The sequence below is a fragment of the Octodon degus genome, unplaced genomic scaffold, assembly GCF_000260255.1.
Source record: "Octodon degus isolate 3935 unplaced genomic scaffold, OctDeg1.0 scaffold00013, whole genome shotgun sequence".
NCBI classification, from domain to species: domain Eukaryota; kingdom Metazoa; phylum Chordata; class Mammalia; order Rodentia; family Octodontidae; genus Octodon; species Octodon degus.
In genome coordinates, this window is record NW_004524589.1 from 20,469,153 (window position 1) to 20,492,371 (window position 23,219).

A 23,219-nucleotide genomic window follows, 5' to 3' on the forward strand; every position below is an offset into this window, starting at 1 on the left:
GTTCTGCTCAGAGTCTTTCTCAAAATATCATTTCTCTTTCTTCTTACATACTAGCACATTGGAGTAACATCTCTAAGAATAAGGTTTTGAAGTTAGAAGATAATATAAATATTTCTTAAAGTAGCCATGAAGTGTATTACCATTTCTCAAAAGCTTCTGCACAGCCCATTTTTCCTTCTAGTATTTGGAGAATATTGTTTTTATGTGTGTAGATTGTGTCATGTCAGAGTAGCTCCCGCACAACAATATAGTTAGATTCTGAAAGGTGTACAGGAAATGCTTAAGTAAAGGAATAGTTGTTTGATTTTTCCATGCTTTACTTATTTCAGGAATCTGGTTTTAGAGAGCAGAAGCTGCTATCAAGTTTAATAATTCTTCTCATATATGTACATCTCCTTTCTTTATAATATCTTATTTACATGGTAGAGTTGTTTAATAAATATATGTGGAATGAATTAGAAACTTAATTTACTTTTCAGGATTTAGTATAAAAACAAGTATGAATCATTACCTAAGAGAAAAGGGGAATATGTCTGTCTGTCTGTCTCTCTATTATAATTATATGCCATACAGGATATAGGAAGACATAGGAAGGTTTCAGAGAGAGAGAGAGGGACAGACAGATAGACAGACTGAGACACAGTCTCAGGCCCAGAGTTGGTGCCTGAGAAATTTAGTGGAACTTTACTATTTATTCATCAGAATTTTTTTTTTTTTTTTTGCTACTAAGAAAGAAAATGTGACAGTAAAAATTGACAATGATAGTTTAAATATTAATTGACCAGGAGAGACTGGCAAGTTGAGTCATTTTTACTGATATGTTGAAAATCCAAGGACTTTGTGAAAAATAAATGATTAAAATGGGTCATAAGTACAAATAGTGTGCCCTTCCCCCCCTTTGGACTTTATATATAAGCTGTTATTACTGTTAATTATGTATACGTGCCTTTAATGTACTCTTAATTTTTTTTTAAGCAAAGAGCAGACGGCAGTCAAAACCATATAAGCCAAAAAAGATAATTAAAATGGAAGGAAAGATTGTGGTGTATACAGCCTGCAATAATGGAAGTAGTTCCGTTATATCTAAAGATGGAGAACTATATATGTTTGGAAAAGATGCCATTTACTCTGATAGTTCAAGTAAGTTAAAAAAAAATCATTTCTTTGCAGAAACAGTCTAATGCTAATCATTAGGTATTACAAAGACATGCTTGGACACTCACATTTGTAGTGTGCTTTCTTTGCATTTTCATTTTAAACATTCAGGAACAAAGTTTTCTTCATATCTTGTCATAGGCAGCTGTGTTCCTAGTTTCATGTACGACTAGAAATGGAACATGGTGGCCTTCTCTGGAAAGCTTTCCCTCACTCAGGTGCTCATGTGGCCTGCCCCTAGAGTAGTAGTGATGATCTCTTTTGGGAAATAGTTTTTATAATAAAGCTGATTTATAATTGTTGAATTATTTGTTTCTGCCATTAGGTTATTAGAGTGGGATTATCTCTTTCCTACTATTGTATTAAATCCCGTATGCCTAGTATAGGTCTAATACCTGATAGCTTTTCAAGAATTGCTGTTCAAATGATTGGTTGACTGAAAAACCAAGGGCTGGGGAGATGGCTCAGTAGAATAAGCGCTCCCTTAGCAAGCGCAAGGGTGACTGAAAACCAAAAATTTCAGAATTGAATATGAGATATAGAACTAAATAAACTGTAATCTCAAAAACTCCTATTTGGTTTCTAGATTTTCTTTCCGGTTATCAGAGATGAGTATAATAAATCATCCCATATGGGAAGATTTTGTGAGATAAATTTAAAAAGCCTTTGAGTTTTGTTATGAAAAGGAAAACAATGAAGTTTGATTGCAAGATTAAGTGATTGTCTCATGCAGGACAAATGACACACATTGTTATACCAATTATTAAGTTAAGTTATACCCAGGTGATAATGTATGCTAACCTTATGTGGCAATATTTAAATTCTCAGTTAGCTAAAATATCAAAATGAATCAAGCTTTTGGGTAATGCATGTGTAGTTTTAAAATAATGCTCAGTATAAATATTGCTTGCTAAAATTCTCTTGGGTAGGATTGAAATTTATGCATTTATTCAAAATATATTTCTTCACTGTTGACATGGTATAAGGCATAGTGTGTAAGGAGGAGCCAACTAAGTGTAGTTTTCCCTGTCTTCTTGGGTATTTGGGAGACTGTTGGATATGGAAGAATTTTAATAGGTAAGAGGTATGGTATAGTGGTTATAAACAGATCCAGATGCTAGCATCAATGTTTTTTTGTTGACTAACAGCTTACTTAATCTTTTAGAGCATCAGTGCCCAGCCTTTTGGCTTGCCTGGGCTGCGCTGAGTAAAGAGGAACTGTCTTGAGCTGTATGTAAAATATATAATATGGTTAATGCTTTTGTTATTTTTATTACAACATTAAAATGAAATACTTGCCTGGCAAGTGTAAGGACCTGAGTTCAATCCCCAGTTCCACAAAAAAAAAAAAAAAAAAAAGAAAGAAAAGAAAAGAAAAAGAAAGAAAAAAGATACTTATATGGCCAGGGAGATGGCTCAGTAGCATAAGCACTACCCTGGCAAGCATGAGGGCCTGAGTTCAATCCCTGGTTTCACGAAAGAAACAAGTAAATAAAATGAACTAATACAATAAACCCAAACTTAAACCTAGACATACGGAAATAAGTGAACTGTTATTAGTAATCACAACATTTCACTCAAGTTGCAGAAGCACATGTAACGTCTGATACACATGTATATGGTTTTCTGTTGAGCTTTGTTTGGTGGTCTCAGGAGAGAGTTAGCACTGCCTTGTGTGCTCTCCATAGAGAGCGGTCCTTTGTCTCCTAAGCATTTCTGTGCTTGAGCACTGTGAAATCAAGTTGAAAAAAAAATCACATAATTTAAAAGTTTACAATCTAACAAGACCACATGAGTAGTTATTTTGTGCCCTGTGCCACTCACAAGACATACTTGTTTTAGAGCTTTCTTTTTTATTCCCTTTAAAGGGAGCTAGACATGGTACCTGCTTTATGTAATTGTTGTATAAAGATTACCAGAGGTAATGCTTCAGAAATGCTTGGCATGGAGTCTTGAATAAGTAAAGCCTCAAGAATGTCAGCTAGTACTGTTAATAAGAATTATTTCTGTTAAATATGTCATTTTTCAAGTGAACTGAAAAATTTTTAAGGTACATTTAATAGAAAGGCCCACATGAGCCTAAGAGAAAGGCAGTGCCTATAAGGAAGTGGTATTGGTGCTAATAATGTAAATTAGTTTTCCCTGTGTAGTTGGAAGATTGATATTATTTGAAATTTGAAACAAAAACTTTAATTTTTAAAAAAGGTTTTGTTCTAATGATTATTAGAAAAATAGTAATCTTTCATTTTTTTACTGTTACTAATTGATAAGATTAAAAATCCTGCAAATTTAAAGTTGATACAAAAATATTAAATATGGGCAGAATTGGGTGTGACAAGTATTGTGAAAGTTATATGTGAATAAGGGAAGTTTAAAAAATAGCTGTGTAGTAGATCATACAGGAAGGCATTGTAGACTGAAAAATGCTGTAGTGCTTTGGAAAGTCTTACATGTTTCTACAAAAACATCATTGCAGGCTACTATGGGAATAGTCTTACTTTAGTTTTGTGGAGTAGGATTAAAGCAGGTAAAGTAATAATATATGGGCTTCTTTATTTCTGTGCCAAAAATTTGAGGCCTACTGGCCTTCTGAATACAGTTGAGAGGTGATATACTTTTGAGTAAGCATTCAGAAGTAAGCTTGAAATAATGTTACAGTAAAGATTTATCCCATCTGAGTAACATGTTAAGATTTATTAAAACTGTATTACAGAATTTAAAAATATAATTTTTTGTTATCCTGCCACTCTTGTCTACCTACTTCATACTATTTTGGTGAGTTCTTTTATCCCAGAAATTAAAAGGTCTTCACTGAAGTAGCTCTTTTACTAGGCTCACATGGGACTTTGTTGTTGTTTTTACCAAATTTGTGTCTTTCCTGTAGGTTTGGTAACTGATTTGAAGGGGCATTTTGTAACTCAGGTAGCTATGGGAAAGGCTCACACTTGTGTTTTAATGAAGAATGGAGAAGTTTGGACATTTGGTGTAAATAATAAAGGGCAGTGTGGACGAGACACTGGTGCCATGAACCAAGGAGGGAAAGGTAAGCGTATAATTTTTGGATATTACAAATTGTGTGGTCTTTATATTGGTTCTCAGGACATAGTAAAGAATTTAGTCTTTTCTAAATGAATGGCTCTTTGATATTTTTATTTATGAATTAAGAAAATGATTGGATTTCCTATATATTCCCGGAAAAATCAAATATAGTTAACGTTTTTAGTTTCTGAGGTAGCTTGCATTTATAGTTCGTAAAAGTCTACATAGAATAATGGTGCCTCTTTGATTTAGAATTTTTTGATGACTGAGTTATTTCAGAGAAGTTAATTTTCAAAACTCTTTAGTACTGGTAGATCCTTTTGTACCATGTCTTCACTTTCAGCTATTTTGTCAAAAGTTTATCTGGCAAATATTATCCTCCTCATTTATATCATGTACTCTTGTACTTTAATCTGTTTTTACATCTAAGAATGATTCTTATGAATATCTGACCTGTTGTCAAGAAAAGATTATAGACTGACGTTCTTCACAGTATGTTGTCCTATCCTCAGGTTATTGAAAAAATTGGGTTTATCCTTTGATTGCCTTGTTGCTATGGGTTTATTTTGTTTGTTTCTTTTGGAAATAATGGGTCTACTTCATTCTCACTTTCAGTTTTTTCTATTTGTTATCATCCTGTATCTTTCACTTCAATGTCTAGCTCTCTGTTTTTAAATTTGTATGAGCTGGAAAAAAAAAAAACCAATACATATTACTAGAACTTAGCATCAAGCTGTGCTTCACATAACAATATTTTATGGAATAAACTATATAAATTAACAAAGTCATATTTGATTAGTATACTGCTGTTTACTAAAATATTACCACATATGTACTAAAGTTTATTTTCTTTGTTTTATTTTCTTGTTTACAGTTTATTTTCTGTTTGACCAATATCTGGATCTCAGATATCCCATTTTTTAACTTCTGGTTGTATATTTGTGAATGAGTTTGTGTGTATGTATGTGTATTTAGAGTACATCATTTTTATAAGGGCTATCTGTTAGACTATATTGACTTTTAAAAAGAAGAAAGCAAAGCAAAGAAAATGTATTATTTTTTAATGAAAATATTTTATCTTGTTAAACTGGTGAAACACAGTTTTGGGTAGTGTTGCTAGGACAAAGAGAATGTTCTACACCATACATTTTTGTACTTTACCATATGTATATATATTTTGACTATATTTTATTATACATAGATATTAAAATTTTATTTATTTATTTATTTGGTACAGGGTCTTGCTATGCAGCTTGGACTCATAGTGATCCTCTTGTCTCAGCCTCCCCAGCACTGGGATTACATGTGTGTGCCACCATGCCCTGTTTCCGTGGCTCACTTGGCACATCCAGCGTTCTGGGATAAATTATTAAATTATTTTTAGTATTTTTCTATTTATTTATTTATTTATTTTTAATTTATGTATTTGGTACAGAGTCTCACTACACAGCTCAGACTCGTAGTGAGGCTCCTGTTTTCATCCTCCACAGGGCTGGGATTACAGGCGTATGGAACCACACCCGGTCTCAGTAGCCTGCTCAGCACACCTGGGAGCAAGGCCAGCACAGCATTCAGTGCTGTGGATCAAACTCCAGTCCCTGAGCTTCTTTGCTTACTTGCTTAAGCATAGTTCTTAGTCTGCTGAGCTATCTTGATGGCCCTTTTAGTATTTTTCTTTATGTGGCCAGGTTGGGGCTTTTATATATGAATTAGAATTAGTATTTGTCTTTGTGACTTGACAGTACATAGGATGTGTAAATTAATATGAGGATAGCAGTTATAGTACTGTTAAGATGATTAAGTGAGAAATGCATGTAGACCATATGCAAGCAAGTGCTCAAAACATTTTAGATGTTTTTACATAAAAAGTCACTTTGGCTTCCTTCAGGATTGTTTATTCTAACTCTAGACAAAGTTGTCTGATCTTATTTTTCTCATTTCCCAGCTTGCTAATTGGTTTGAAACCGCAAGGTCAAAAGAGGCTACATATAATGCTATGCATTACTGACTGATTAGCCATACCTATATTGAGTGGTAATTCTATGTTAGTTTTATGTTGTAGGTGTAAAAGATAAAGTTCATTGAGAATAAGAGATCAGATGAGTAATACATAGACTTGCCTTTGAGGATCTAAATCTAGAAGGGAAAACAAAATAATTACTTGATTTCCTGAGATTTGTTCTCTTACAGTAATACTGTGTTCCTTCATAACCCTATTACATTTGTATTTTTGTACTTATGTATGGTTATTTGATGCAGATGTGTCATTCTCACTTGATTTAAACTTTTTTTGTAATAGTTCATTGTTATAGTCTTCCGTACTTAAAACATAGGTCTACAAACTAATGTGATGTCTTATCTACTCACTGGCTATTTTTTTATACAGTATTACAAGCTAATAATGGACTTTATACTTGTAAAAGGTTATAAAAAATCTGACCATAGACATATTATTTATAGTCCAGTCCTTCACAAATGTTTGTTGAGGACCAGCCAGATAGCTCAGCAGATTAAAGTACTGCTTAGGCAGATGCAGGGACCAGGGTTTGATCCCCAGCCTGCCATGCCAGCCCTGCCCCCAGGCGTGCTGAGAGAGCAATTGAAACTGGGCATGATAGCGCACCTGTAATACCAGCGCTTGGAAGGCTGAAAACAGGAAGATCACTATGAGTCCAATCTTTGTAGGGAGACCCTATAAATTCTGTACTAAATACATTACAAAAAAAAGAAAAAGAAAAAAAAAAGTTTGATTTTTTTTCCCATAAAGGAATAAAATAATAATTAGATAAATTATAACACAATTGTTTTAAAGTTCCAGTTGAGATACGAACAAACTATGAGAGGGTAGTGACTGATTCCTTGGAAAGGGTAATAAGTATTTTCACAGGGAATGACTTCTGAGCTAAGTTTTTGAAAGACAGAAAGTTTTACTAGTAGAGGAGACAAGAAAAAGCATCTTGCAGATGAAAAGTTGTGTAGAAGGAGTGAAAATGAGCACAGATCCTAAGCATGTGAAGGGACACAGGATGTCTTGAGAAGCAGGTGGAATTTAGGTTCAGTTGGAATATAATGTGTATGGAAAAAATAAGGTTAAAAAACCGGGACCATATTGGTGAATTCCCATTTCTTGTATAGAAATTTTGTTTGTGGAAATTTATTGGAGGTCTGTAACTTGTGAAGTCATATACTGTATATTTGAATACAATGAGTCTTAAATTGTGGAGACTCTTGACATACAATAGGCCCAGGAGATTTTCTTTGGTCTTTTGAGTGTGAGGTACTGGTAGTGAGGCTGGAAAAGAGACTAAAAGTATGATAGACAATGAAGTGATGTGCTTGACCATACTCTTTCCTCTCTTTTCAGAAAGTAAATAGAACATTTGTTAACATTCCCTAAATTAAAATTTTTTTTATTTATATTTTACGTTTTTGTGATCCTTGTGTTGTTACTTTTTAAACTGGTAAATACCTTTTTTTTGACAATAGAATAATCAAAATTACAAACTGATATGTCAAATAGGTTTTGGAGTTGAAAATATGGCAACAGCAATGGATGAAGACCTAGAAGAAGAGCTAGATGAAAAAGAAGAGAAGTCCATGATGTGCCCTCCGGGCATGCACAAATGGAAGCTGGAGCAGTGCATGGTGTGCACTGTGTGTGGCGACTGCACAGGCTATGGAGCCAGCTGTGTCAGCAGTGGGCGTCCAGACAGAGTCCCTGGAGGGTAAGACAGGGATTTTCACTGTGTAGATCCCTTTTGAAATTAACTCAGAGCACATTCTTGACTATGTTGTTTCCCCTTTTTTGGTATTAAGATTCGAACTCATGACTGACACTGCTGCAGAGATACATCCTCGACAACCATGTTGTTTCTTAAAGACAATTAGTGGGCCATGGAGATAGCTCAGTGGTCTAAGCACCTGCCTAGGCAAGCACAAGGACCAGGGATTGATCCCCAGTACCACATGCCATGCTGGCCCCGCTCCAAGCACGCCCAGCTGGCTGCCAAGACTGGATATGGTGGCACATGCCTGTAATCCCAGGGAGGGGGGAGGCTGAAACAGGAGGATCACTATGATTCCAAGCTCCATAGTGAAGCCCTGTACCAAATACATAAAATTAAAAAAAGAAAAGACAATATATACTTAAAATTCATATATTGTTTTCTGTTGCACTAATTTTTTTTCTTTTTTTTGTTGTATTTTAGTAAGGATCTGCAGGGTCTCAGTATGTAGATAGGACTTGTAGTGATCTGCCTGTGTTCAGCCTCCCAAGAGCTGCGATTACAGGCACATGCCACCACGCCCAGTCACAATCACCTTCTCAGCATGTCCTGGGGGCGGAGGTGGCAGGGCACACTGGGGATCGAACCCTGGCCGCTGTGTCTGCCTAAGTAGGCGCTTTAATCGTACTGCAATAATTTGTAATTTAGTTTTATCTTTGCCTTTCTTTCAATTCATTTTGACAATACCAGCGTAAGTACACCCAGTATCTTCATTTGATTCATTTAAGTCATGTTTAGAAACAAGTCACAAATTTCTCCATCTCTGAGTATGACTTTGTGTTCTTTTTGTAAGCTTATTAATGCCAAATATGTTTTTGTTAAGCATGCATTTTTTATGTAAAGTTATCAAATATAATACCTGATTTGGTACATGTCATTTTATTTAATTGAACTTTCTGTGCACTATTTTAGGTACTTCTAGAGTTGTATCATAATTGTTATACTTATTTCTGTATCCTTTTATCACTTTAATTTTTTCAAAGTTCTGGTTACTGCCGATTTAAAGCTGATGTGTAAGTTCGGCAGAGTAAAAATGCATCTCCATCTTCCTTCTACGATGTTGGGGGAATTCTGAATCCAGTTTTTTATAGTTGATACAACATATTGGCATGTTGTTTGTCAGATCAGATTTCTAATAATTGACTGATTTTGAAGAATTGAGGACACTTGGTGAAGAAAAGTCCAGAGGCACACTTACCACTCTGCATCTCTGATACCAATAATTTAGCAGGCTTTTTAGTTAAGTACTTCATCTCAGATCTCAAGTTTACCTATCAAACTTAGGTCACATATAATGGGATTTTTCTTTAAGGCTTGTATGTTAGATCAGATCTTACTACATTGCCTGGGCTCATCTTAAACTTCTAATTTAAGTGGTCCTCCTGTCTCAGCCTCCTAAGAAGCTGTGACTACACTATGTCTGGCTGTATATGACACACACACACACACACACACACACGCACATATAAAATATATGAAATATACATATATTACATATGTATCATATATGATATATGTGTGATATATGCATATATCACAAATATATATGTGTGATATCTACCTATATATGTGATATGTACATCTATTATAAATTTTTTAATTCTTCTTAAAAGTTATTATTCTTTTTTCTCTATTTAGCCAATCTCCAATAATTTTTGTTGAACTCTACAGAAAGTACTTAACCAATTATAATAATTTGTTAATGAGTCAAAATTAACATAGGAATAAATATGAAATAGGGATATATTGGTAAGCTAAGGAATTTTAAACATGACTTGAATTACTATAAAATTATGGATTAGTATCTTAAAACAAATTTTAAAATTAAGTACTTTTTTTTCTCTCGTTTGCTTTTTGTGGTGAAATGCATGTAACGTAAACTGGTCATCTTCTCCCATCCAAGTACTAACCAGGCCAGACCCTGCTTAGCTTTCGAGATAGATGAGATTGGGCATGTTCAGGGTGGTATGGCCATAGACTAAACTGACCATCTTAACCAGTTAAAACTATATGGTTCATTGGTATCGTTAAGTATTTAATATTGTTAGGCAGCCTTCACCATCATCTATGTCGTATCTGTTTTTACCATAAAAAAAGAAACTACTCAATAAATAGTAACTGCCTGTCCTTCTCTGTCCTTAGACCCTGGCAACTGCCATTATCTTTTCTGTTTCTATGATTTTGGCTAGTCTGAGTACCTCATAAAAGTAGAATTCTGTATCTTTTTGTGACTAGAATATTTTGCTTAGTGCTATAATGTCCTCAGGGTTTCTTTTATGACCTGTAGGGTTCTCTTTATGGCTGAACAATATTCCATATTTCTCTTATCCCTTCAAGCCTTGGTGCACATTTGAGTTTTCACATTTTAGCTGTAGTGAATAATGCTGCTGTGAACTTACTTGAGCACATATCTCTTAAAGATTGTCTCAGTTACTTTTTATTCGTTGCTAGGGCAAAATATCCAACACCCAAAATAAGGAATGAAAGGTTTATGTAGCTCACAATTAGTGGAGGTTTTAGTCCATACTCAGCTGGCTCCAAGGCAGAGTAGCACAAGATAGAAGGCAGCAGTTCATGGCAGCAGAACACAGCAAAGAGCAGAGGAAGGAGCAGCAGCTGAGGCATCTATCAGCCTCTCCCATCCTTCCATATCAACTGAAGACCAGAGCTGATTGGCAAAGATCAAGTTCCACTGAGGAAGTGGCATGCAGAATCCTTCCTCAGTTCTCTTATATCCTTTTTGTGCTGAGTCACTCTTAGAGAAAGCCCTCCTCACCCTAGGGTGTGGAGTCACCTGAGCCCATCCAGTCAAGCTTCCAACTTTTCAAGTTGACACAGTGTATCAACCACCACAGAGATCTATATGCAGAAGTGGAGTTGCTGGCCCATGTATGTGGTAACTCTATTTTTAATCTTTTCAAGTAACCACTATTCTTTTTTTCATGATGACTGTACCATTTTACACAAAGTGTTAGAGTTTCTCCATATCTTCAACAGTTACTATTTTCTGATTTTTTAGATTAGCAACTATCTTAATGGATGTGAGGTGATATTTTATAATTTTCACTTGGATTCCCTTTAATAATTAGTGATGTTAACATCTTTTTACTTGCTTTTTGTCCATTTGTAGATCTATGGAGAATTGTTCGTTATATTGCCCTGCCCATTTTTGAATTGGATTTTAGTTTTGTTGTATTTTAGTGTTCTGTAAATATTTGGATATTCACTCCTTGTCATATATATGATTTGCATATTGTGCCTGTGAGTTGCCTTTTTACTCTGTTGATACTATCTTTAATGTTCAAAAGTTTTTAATTTTCATAAAATTCAGTTTGTCTATTTATTACTGTTGCCTGTGTCTTTTGTATCTAAGAAATTATCACCAAATTCACATCAAGAAACATTGACTCAGTACTTTTAAGACTTTTTACAATTTTAAGTCTGAATGCTGGTTCTTGATTCATTTTTCAGGTTTTTTTTATTTAAAGAGGAAAAATAAACAACTTGAAAGTAAGATATTAGGAGGATAACAATGATTACTACATTCAATATTGTTATCTTTAAATTAATTATTTAGGGTATAAGATATCATATTTAGTTGTTCAAATAATTTTACCACAAACATTTCTTTTCAGTGAACTAAGAGAAAATAGTAGAATAATTATCAGAACCATCTTGGATGGATGGATAGATAGGTAGGTAGGTAGGTAGGTAGATAGATAGATAATAGATAGATAGATAGATAGATAGATATTTTTTTGCTTTTCTCCCTTTTTTCCTTTCTAATTTTATATGTGGTGTTAGAGAAAGATCAAATTTCATGCTTTTACAGTGTGTATATCCATTTTTTTCATACTACTTGTTGGAAGTAGTATTTCCCCATCAAATGATCATGGTACACTTGTCAAAATTATTTGACAATACATGAGAGTTTATTTCTGAGTCATCTGTTTTATTCCCTTGATCTCTGAGACTTATGCCATTATCACACTTCTGAGTACAGTAGCTTTTAGTATACTTTGAAATAAAGTATGAATAATTTGTTTAATTTCTCAATATTTCTTGACTGTTTAGGGTCTGTAGGGATTTAGTGTAAATTTTAGGATAGATTTTAGATTTATTCAAGAAGTATCATTGAGGTTTTAATAGAAATCTGAATTCATTTGAATCTGTAGATGATTTGTATAGTAGTCACATCTTAACAATGTCAAGTCTTATTGTCCATGCACATGGAACGTATTTTCATTTATTTCTTCCAGTGATGTTTTATAGTTTTCACTGTAAAAATCCTTGATTTTCTTAAGGTGCATTACTATTTTTTTTATGTTATGGTAAATAGAATTTATTGTTATTTTCTTTACATACTGTTCATTCATTTTTTATAATATTTTATTAAGAGAAGTAACAATGAGACAGTTTCAAAACAAGTTAGTAAAACAGTTACAATAATTAATACATTGCATATTGTTGGCTTTGTACTAGTAATTCATAGTACAAGATGCAAACATAATATCTTCTCTAAAAACTATTAATTCAAAACTTTCTTCTCATTGAACGAAGAGAAAGTAGCTATATATGCTAATATATATATATATATATATATATATATATATATATATATATATAAAACTACAAAATGGCCCTAAATTTATATCCCCCTTTTTTGTTTACTTTTGTCAAAGATGGGTATTCCATTGCCATTTATATATTGTAGGTGCATGAATTCAGCAAAGTAATCCAATATAGTCCAGTAGTCTATAATAGTAGTGGGTTATCCGCATATGTGGCAGTGTCAGAAGTTGTTGACTTGAGCCTTTTACAGCTCCGCATATTAATGGATTTACTTTTTTTTTTTTACCTTGTTTTTATACTTTTCTGCTGGATGGTTAAGACCAAGATAAAAGACCTATATAAAAAGAAATACAACTTTTGTGTCTAATAAGTTCAGTCAAATCCCCTCAGGCTTTACCCTGAAACCCTGTACAACAGTTTGTAGATCTTTTGTCACTGTCAGCCATGTGGATGAGTTACGGCCATTGCTTGACCAGTTTGCTCTCTGGGAAAGCCTGAGAGAATGTTTTCTTTCTTTTCATGTGATTCTCCTCAGGTACACTCTACATCATCAATCACTTTCCTCTGTGGCCCCATAATCTCCTTGATCAGAAAATTTGGGACAGCCCTGAGTTTCAGGATATTATAGCATAGGTTTTCTTACATCCTGAGTCCTTATGAACCTTGAAGGACTATAACCAAAATGTTGGCAGTCCTTGTAGCCCTTCTTTTTCTCTCATTTTTTGGTCTACACACTTTAGCTGTTAACCCTCCAGAAGAAAAGATTAATGATATTATTACACTAAAACATAGGCTGTTGAGCTTAACATAGGTATCTGCCAGAATATCAGACATCTTAGACATAACATGGAACAGGTATTTTCCATCAGTTGTTGATAGGCAAAACTTTAAACCAGTACAGAATGTGAAAAAAAAATTAAATAAAAAAGGAAAAAAATTGTAAATAAACAATTATAAATTTTTCCACAGCAGTTTAGAAATCTAACCATATACAACATTTAGCAGGACAGTCCTATGATTTTTTTTTCTTGTCTCTTGTTTTCATTTATTACCTTTTTTTTTAAACAAATATTTACTTGAGAGAAAGTATAGCAGTAATTGATATGACATTAAAAGCAGTATGCTTTTAGAAGACCAGTATGACAAGGAATCCAAGCATGGTCTCAGTATTACACATTGCTATCTTCAGTGCAGTTGCTTAGTTCACAGGTATCAGCATATATAGTTAGTCAGGGTGAGAGTCCTACCAATTAACTGCTAGTTTCAAAAAGCTGATGGAGATTCTCAGGATCATTGCCTTAACAATCTTGTGTATATAAATGTGTAGTTTTGCCCCTGCCATGTTTCCTTCCTTTTCTCCTTGCCCTGTCTTCATTGTTTAATCCTTAAGTTCTTGCTTTCCATTTATTTGTGTTATACCTTTCTATGCTTATTTCTTCTTTTGAGTTCTTATACTAGGGAGACTATATGATATTTACACATGTGGGTCTGGTTTATTTCACTTATGAGTATATCTTCAATTGGAATCCACTTATATATGAAGGCTTCAAGTTTATCATTCTTTGTAGCTGAGAAATACTCCATTGTATAAAAATACATCTTTTTCATCCATTCTTTAGGTGATGGGCATCTTGGTTGCTTCCAAGATTTGGCTATCACAAATTGTGCTGCTGTAAACATAGGTGCACATATATCACTATGATATGATGCTTTCAATTCTGTGAAAATTCCCAGTAGGGGGATAGTTGGCTTGAATGGGATTTCCAGTCCTACTTTTCCAAGGAGTCTCCACACTGATTTCCATGATGGTTGCACCACTCTATATTCCCACCAGCAGTGAAGAAGGATTCATTTTTCCACATAGCCTCTCCAACATTTGTTGTTGGTTGATTTCTTTATCATAGCCATTCTTTCTGTGGTGAGATGGTATCACATTGTTGTTTCAATTTGCATTTCACAAATGCCTAGTGATGTGGAGCATTTTCTCATGTATTTATTAGCTTCTAGAATTTTATCCTCTTGAGAAGTGTGTGTTCATCTCAGATGCCCATTTCTGGATTGGGTCTTTAAATTTAGGGGCCCTAATATTTTTCAGTTCTTTATAAATTCTAGAGAGAAGACCTTTGTCTGAGTGCTGATTAGTTAAGATTTTTTCCCCCATTGTGGGTTGTCTTTTCACTCTGTTGCTAATTTCTTTTGATGTGTAAAAACTTCTCAGTAAGAAGCAGTCCCAGTTGATAATTCTTTCAAATATTACCCATGCAGTTTGATTTTTATTCATGAACTGTTTGCCTATCCCTATGTCTTCAAGAGTTCTTCCTACTTTCTATTCCAGGAGATTTAATGTTTCTGTTTTAATGTTTAGATCTTCAATCCATTTTGACTAGTTTAGTGCATGATGATAGACTTGAGTCAAGTTTGAGTTTTCGACGTGTAGAGAGCCAGTTTCTCCATCATCATTTGTTAAAGAGGCTATCTTTCTTCCAGTACGCCTGTTGGGCCCTTTTGTCGAAGATAAGGTGGCTGAGTGTGTTTGTAGTGGCTTCTGCATCTTCTTATCTATTCCATTGATCCTCAGGTCTGTTTTTTTGTCAATACCATGCTGATTTTATCATAGTAGCTTTGTAGTATAATTTCAAGGCAGGAATTTTGATGTCTCCTGCCTTGTCTTTGTTGCCCGGGATTGCCTTTGCTGTTCTAGGTCATTTCTGGTTCCAAATAAATTTTAGGAATGATTTCTTTAGCTCTGTGAGGTATGTTGGTAGTAGTTTGATAGGGGTTGCATTAAATCTGTACAACTATTTTGGGAGTGTGTCCATCTTCACCATGTTGGTTCTTCCTATTCATGAGCAGGGAATATCTTTCCATTTTCTGAAATCCTCTATGATCTCTTTTTTCTCTAATTTCCCTCTCAGTGTGTTTGTTATGTCTGTTGAGGAATGCTACTGACTGTTTTGGTATTGATTTTGTATCCTGCTATGCTACTGAATTTGTGTATTAATTCTAGTAGCTTCTTGGTGGAGCTTTTTGGGTCTTCCAAGTAAAGTATCATGTCATCTGCAAATAATGATAGTTTAACTTCTTCTTTACCTATTCTTATTCCTTTTATTTCTGTCCCCTGTCTAATGACTCAAGCTAATGATTCCAGAACTATATTGAATAGGAGAGGAGATAGAAGAGATCTTTGTCTCGTACCAGATCTGAGAGTAAAAGTTTTCAGTTTTTCCCATTTAGAATAGTATTAGCCGTTGTTTTGTCTTAGATGGCTTTTATCAGATTGAGGTAGAGGCCATCTATTCCAATTTTCTGTAGGACCTTGAACATGAATGAGTGTTGGACTTTGTCAAAAGCCTTTCTGCATCAATATAAATAATCATGTGTTTTTTGGATTTGGCTATCTTGATATAGTGTCTTACATTTATAGATTTGCATATATTGAATCATTCTTGCATCCCTTGGATGAATCCTATCTGGTCGTGGTGTGTAATCTTGATGATTTGCAGTGTTCCATTTGCTAGGATTTTATTGATGGTTTTTGCATCTATATTCATGAGGGAGATTAGCCTGTAGTACTCTTTTTTAGTTGCATATTTCTCTGGCTTTTTATCAGTATAATACTTGCCTCCAGGAATGATTTCTGGAGAATTGTTTCATTTTCAGTTTCATTGAAGAGTTTCAGCAGTTTTGGGATTATAAATTTCTTTTATAATTCTACTGTGAATTCTACAATTGTTAAGGTCAATTAAACTGTGAATCCATCAAGACCTGGACTTTTCTTTGTCAATAAGTTTTTTATTATATTTGTTTGCTATTGGCTGTTATTGGGTAATTAAGAATTCTTGTATCTTCTTGATTCAGTTTTGGTAATTTGTACCTTTCTAGGAATCTGTTATTTACTTCTGTGTCTTCTATTTTGTTAGAGTAAAGATTCTCAAAGTAGCTATTGATGATCTTCTGAATTTCCACTGGATCTGTGGTAATTTCACCCTTTGCATTCCTTATTGCTCGTATTTGAGTTTTTTCTTTCCTCTTTTTGATGAGGTTACCTAAGGGCTTATCAGTTTTATTTAGTCTTTCAAAGAACTAGTTTTTTGATTCGTTAATTCTTTCAATTGTTTTCTTCATCTTGGTTGAAGTAATTTCTTCTCTAATGTTTTTTGTTTGTTTGTTTGTTTTTTGCGTAACCGGGGATTGAACTCAGTCCGTTGCGCTTGCCAGGGAAGCACTTATTCAACTGAGCCATCTCCCCAGCTCCTTCTCTAATTTTTATTATTTTCTTTTGTCTTTTGGCTTTGCATTTGGTTTGTTCTTTTTCTAGACATTTGAGTTCCAGTATTAGGTTATCTATTTGTTCGTATTCTGTTTTCCTCATGTGTGAGTTCACAGCTATAAATTTCCCTTTCAGAACTATTTTCATTGCCCCCTATGAATTCTGGTAATTTGTGCTTGAATTTTCATTGAATTGTAGATATTGTTTAATTTGTTATTTAATTTCATCTGTGACCCATTAGTTGCTGAGGAGGGTTTTGTTCAATTTCCATGTATTTATGGGATTTTCCTGGTTTCTTTTGTCATTTATTCCCAGTTTCATTGTACTGTGGTCAGATAATATGCATGGGAGAATTTCTGTTTTCTTACGTATACTTAACCATGAGCTATGGACTGGTATGTGGTCTATTTTAGATAATGTCCTATGTGCAGCTTAAAAAAAAACATGTATTGAGTTGTGGTTGGGTGGAACACTCTGTATATGTCCACTAAGTCCATTTGTTCCAAGCCCTGGTTCAGTTCTGCTACTTCTTTTCTAATTTTTTGTCTGGTTGCCCTATCTTTTTGGGATCAGAGGGTGTTAAGTTGTCCTGTTAAGATTGTGTTATTGGATATTAAATTTTTCATGTCTATTAAGATTTATCTTACATAGTTGGGTGCTCCCCCAACTATTTCTGATCTGAGTTTCTCTATACCTTTCTGCGGTTGTTTCTTTACTTCAGACTGTATTAATAGAAACACTTCAGCTATGTGATTCCCAATTTCTTCTGTGATTGTGTCTTCTTCTTTTGTTCTGAGTGGGCTCAGGGTGTGAACTTGCATTTTGTTCCTTCTCTTTGTCATTTTGTATAGTAATGTTCTCTGACCTTTGGGGTAGAGCTTTGGTGCAGTTATAACCTTAGCACCTACTGAAATTCTTACCCAAGAGATTATATTGTTCAGTCAGTTTTAGTTTTGCATTTCCAGAACTACAATTAGGAACACTAATAATGGGTAGTCATATTTGGCAGTTGACAAACTTTTGTAACTAATGGGTTTGTATTTTAGACAGTAAGAGCAAACATTATGTCTGTGCAGCTAAGCAGATATTAAATTGGGAATTTGTATTTAAGTTAGCTTCCCTATATTCTGTGTAATCCCCTCCCCTTGTTTTATGTGGGGTCTTCCAGGCAGACTCATTCACCAGGTTACCTCTTAACCCTCTGTAAATCAAGAGTAAAAAATAGAGGACACTTTCATAGATCTGGGTCCAGCAAAGTGCCTCAGCTTACCGATTCTGTATCTACCAACTTTGAACTTGTGCAGATGTATCTGGCTTTGGTTTGGCTTCTGTGCTCAGCTTCTTCCTGCTGCAGCTCATAGAGGTGAACCAGCTGTGACACTCTGGCAAGCTGTTCAGCTCCTGGATTAGCTGGGTGGGTCTAGCTCCTAGCCTCTCTGCAGGGAATTCTGCTGCAGGGTTCTACAGGAGGCCTAGCACAGGGCCTGGAATCTGGCTGGGGAGGGCTCTTGGTTGCGAGGAGTAGGCAGAAGTTCCCACACTCACATTTGGGCTGGAGTCTGGCTGGGGAGGGGTCTTGGATGCTGATGAGCAGGGGATAGACTCACACACACGCATGACCTGGGTTTCGGCTAGGGAGGTGTCTTATGTGCTAGGAGCAGGAAGATGGACCCACATTCACGCTGGGCCTACACATTGTTCATTTCAATGTTAAGAAATACAATTGATTTTTGTATGTTGTCATTGTATCCTATTGCTTTGCTCATTTATTTCTTTTATCCACTTTTGTGTTTGTGGAATCTAGCATTTTCTGTATTTGAGGTCTGAATATGTTTGTGTATGTAAATAATTTTACTTTTCCTTTTGAATTCATATCCCTTTTATTTCTTTTTGTTGTCTAGTTGCTCTGTCTGGACCCTCTAGTACTATATGAAATAGAAATGGTCATCTTTTTCTTTGTGCTGATCTGAGAGGCAAAGCTTTCAGCCTTTCATCATTGACTGTGGTGTTCATGGTTTATTTTTTATAAATGGCTTTAATTTTATAAAGGAAATTTCCTTTTATTCCTACTAGAATTTTATTTTATTTCATTATTATTTTTGTGATACTAGGAATTTAACTCAGGACCTTGCACTCACCCTGCAGGCACTTGTGCTACTGAGTTATATCCCTGACTCCACTAGAATGGTTTTGTAAAATCACAAAATGTAACTGAATTTTGTCAAATGTTTTTTCTGTATTGATTAAAATGATTATGTTTTTCCTCTTCATTCTAATGTGTTGTGTTACATGGATTTTGTTGTGTTGCATTTTGGGAATTAATCATATCTTTTTAATATGATTCAGATATTTTCTTTTATATAAGTGTTAGCAAAGGATATTGATCTGTAGCATTTTTATTTTTTAATCTTGTCTTTAACTCATTACAGTGCCTTTACATTTAGTGTCAGAGTCATCTTGGCCCTATAGAATGAGTTAAGTGTTCTGTCTGCTTTAATCTTTGGAAAACTTTTGAGAAAGATTAGTGTTATAAACAACATATAAAAGGAATGTCCATGGACAAATTCAATAGGGCATATTATTGTATAGTTTTTATTGGATAGTAAGTGATCTTCCAAATTTTCAGTAAAATTAGCTTCTAAAAACTAGAAGTTTAACAAGGTACTTAGCTGCATCTTTGAAACTGCTGGTAGGCAGTTCCTTGTTCTTTTACTTATATAGATCTTCATAACTACAGAATTAACAAGGGTGTACTTCTACACATCTCCATAAAATTTCCTTTTTTCTTTTCAGATTTTTGAGATAGAGTCTTGTTATATGTTTAAAATTGGCTTTGACCCCACCGTGTAACTCAGGATGGCCTCAGACTCCTTGCGTTCCTCCTGCCTCGGCCTTAGAGATGTGTACCACCATACCTGGCTTAAATTTTTTTAGGACAGATTCAACACATAATGTTAAAGCTATTGCTTCTACATTTGCAGATGTGACTAAAGAAGTAGTTCTTCAGTGTCTGTAGCCAGCTTTGGGAGTGCCCTTGCCTTTATTTTGTTATACACATTTATCATATAGTTTCAAAATCTATATTAAAGGCTCAAAGAAAAAAAGAATGGGTAGTTGCACAGGAGAAAAGAATGGAGAATGGGGACGTATTCTGGAAGATGAAATTGTGCTTCTTTGCTAGCTTCCTTGTGATCCAGGACACAATGCTAAAGTTGATGGGGCTGCACTCACAAAACTTGTAAAAATCTTTGTTAACAGGTTTTGACAACAGCAGAATCCATTTGTATTTTCTATAAAAATACATTAATTATGCCTGTTAGGAGCTTAACAACATCTGTCTTTTACTTATTCATCAATTTGTACCTTTTCTCAAAATGTGAAAAAGAAGTTATAGAAAAGAAGTCAAGAGAAGATAAGAAATATTTCAGTTAAATCATATTATTTGTTGTTTACACAGGATCTGTGGCTGTGGTTCAGGAGAATCCGGTTGTGCTGTATGTGGGTGCTGCAAGGCTTGTGCAAGAGAGTTGGATGGACAAGAAGCAAGACAAAGAGGGATTCTTGATGCAGTTAAAGAAATGATACCTTTAGATCTTCTTTTAGGTAACATGCTGAATACAGAATTTCTTCTGATAGCTTAGTCAGTTTCTCCTAGATAAGTTAAAAACTATGGTAACATTTAACATACGCAATATTGTTCTTTTGACAACTGGCCATATGAAATTAATTAATGGTTGAGATTCTTTTTAAGAATTCTTGCAGTAAGAATAATTTTTGACTTAGATAATGCTATTGCTTGCCTTCACTTTAATTTTGTGTGGAGTTACAGTTACTATATAACACAAGTTGCTTTATTGTTACTTTGATCAATAATCTAGCTGTACCAGTACCTGGTGTTAATATTGAAGAACATCTTCAGTTACGACAAGAAGAAAAACGGCAACGTGTAATAAGACGACACAGATTAGAGGAAGGAAGAGGTAAGTTGTAATTATAGAGAAAAGTATAAGTAAACCTTACATAGAGATGAAAAATTAACAGAATAGGCTGATTCGATAAGAAACCATTAAAATTAGTAACAATCTGGTAAGTCATAAAAATATTTAGGGCATTGATAGTGTGCCAACAACATATACTTTAATTCATAAGTCAGTCATATTAAGAATTGCGCTGCCAGTCAGTAACTATTTAGTAATAACAATTTTAAAAAATTTAAATGCTAAGAGTTTGTCATCCATCCAAGCTTTGGGTATATCTATTTTGTATGTAGGAAAATTGCATATATTTCATAGAAAATATTGTATAATTTAAGTTTTGGATGGTTGCAACATATGGAAGAGATAATTCCTTTTATATTAATGATTTTTTTCATAAGTTTATTAATATTATGTCTGTGCTACCTGGTTTTCTATCCCCTTTGGAAATAACTAGATTCAGTCAAATGAACTTAACTTACAAAATCCAGCAGTTTATTACATTTTAGTCAAAGTATAGTAAATCTTTATGGTGACATTTAATTACTTGGAAGAGGTTGTATAACTTATTACTCTTCCTTTTTGAAAAAGCCATTCTGTAGTTGTAATACATGTCAGCAGATCGGAAGTAAAGAGACACTAAATTATATATTATAGTTTAACAAATCTTGGTGATTACAGTATATGATTTTACCATTTATTATAAAAAAGTATCATTATAAGTTCTATTTAACAGTTAAAAGTCTTCTACTTGTTAAATATTTAAAGGATTATATTATTTTATTTTGTATGATTTTTCAAATACAGACTTAGGTTCTAGTTAGGTGGTATGTATTTTATGACCAGTTATGTTTTCTCCACAGTCCTAAATACGTAATAATGTTGAAATATAAATACATAATCTGGATTTTTGGTTCACAGAGACTTTGTCTCATCTTCATGTTTTTGATGAACTTTTTTTCACCCTCTTTCAAGATTTTAAAACATACATGTATTAAATTCCTTTTCTTGTGAATTGGAATCTTCACTATTAACCTCAATTATGGTAGTTCTTCTTTTGCACAGTACTGACAGTAACTGAAATTGGTGCATTTTTAGTCTGGCCTTCTGTTTGCGGTCACCATAGTTACTATAGCATCATGGAAAGGGAGTACTTAGTTCTCACACATGTGTTTCAGTTAACACAGGACTATGCAAAGCTAATGCCTGCCTGTATATTTTATTTTATAAAAATATTGGAGCCAGGGAGATGGCTCAGTAGAGGGCCTGAGTTCAATCCCCAGTTCTGGAAAAAAAATTAAACTTCAGGCTGAGACAGGAGGATTAGAAGCTCAAGCTTAGTCTTCACTCAAACGTTTGATCTTCCTGCCTAAAGTCTCTAATAAATGTACTGCAATTTCAGGCCTGCATTACCACACACAGCCAGAAAACAAATTTTTATAAGCAAAATTGAATGTTCAGAGATACCATCCTGCTTGCATAACAAAATAAATTGACAAGTCATTTTTTTTTCCTGAAAATAGATTTTATTTTTATTTTCTTCTAAAATGCTTTTAAAAAATATTTCCCAGAAGGCATGCTATTTTATAAAAAGAAATAGAGAAAAAATGTTATGTTTTAAAATATAAGCCACTGTTGCTTACAAATAATTGTTAAGATATTTTCACTTTATCTTTGTGTTTTAACAAATGTTTTTATTGAAATAAGAATCCCTTTCAGGAGCTGTATTTTTATTAGTTTAGGACAGTGGTTCCCAAAAGGAGCAGTAAGTATCATATGGGTACTTGTTAGAAATACCAGTTCCGATCTGCATCTTGGGCTTAGGGCCTAGCAAATTATGCTTTAAAATTTCAGGTGATTTTGATGTTATGACGTATAAGAACCAGTGCTATAGATAGGTCATTGTTTACATTCGGTCCTTTTGACCTATAGCAGAATCACTGGATCACATTTCTGTGTGATTTGACTTACCCAGAAATGCCCAGAAAATGTATATAACCCAGAAAATAGATTTAACTCTCATGCAGTATTCTAGAACTATTCTCTGGATCTGTGCTATTGAAAATGTTAGTCTTTGTTTTGATGAGGAGTGGTAATATTAAATTTTAACATTCCAGCTGCTACATATAATTATCTTTCTTCTTAGCCCTGCTTAGTACTTCTTTTAAAAGACAAAACTTGGTCATTACAGGATATTATTTTGCCATTTATTTTAAAAAGTGTCATAAGCTTTAAAACATTAATTATAAGTTCCCATTTTAAAGTTTTTAGGACTGTATTAGTAATTATGTTCATTACAAATAGGCTTTTAACTTTGTTAAGGTTGTAAGACTCTAGAATCGAATTATGTGAAACTTACTTAAGACTTCTCTCATTGTACTTACCAAATCTTTGTTACTTTTTTTTTTTTTTAAGTTGGTGTTT

The 23,219-nt window shown here is 34.0% G+C and overlaps 1 protein-coding gene across 1 annotated transcript in view; it reads left to right on the forward strand.

Moving 5' to 3' along the window:
• The window catches only part of Mycbp2 (MYC binding protein 2, E3 ubiquitin protein ligase), a 328,854-nt gene that overhangs the window by 97,512 nt on the left and 208,123 nt on the right, over positions 1-23,219 (forward strand). Inside the window, 5 exon segments of the mRNA XM_023709607.1 lie at positions 976-1,140; positions 4,040-4,198; positions 7,715-7,919; positions 20,279-20,424; positions 20,700-20,801. Coding sequence (XP_023565375.1) covers positions 976-1,140; positions 4,040-4,198; positions 7,715-7,919; positions 20,279-20,424; positions 20,700-20,801 — 777 coding nt within the window.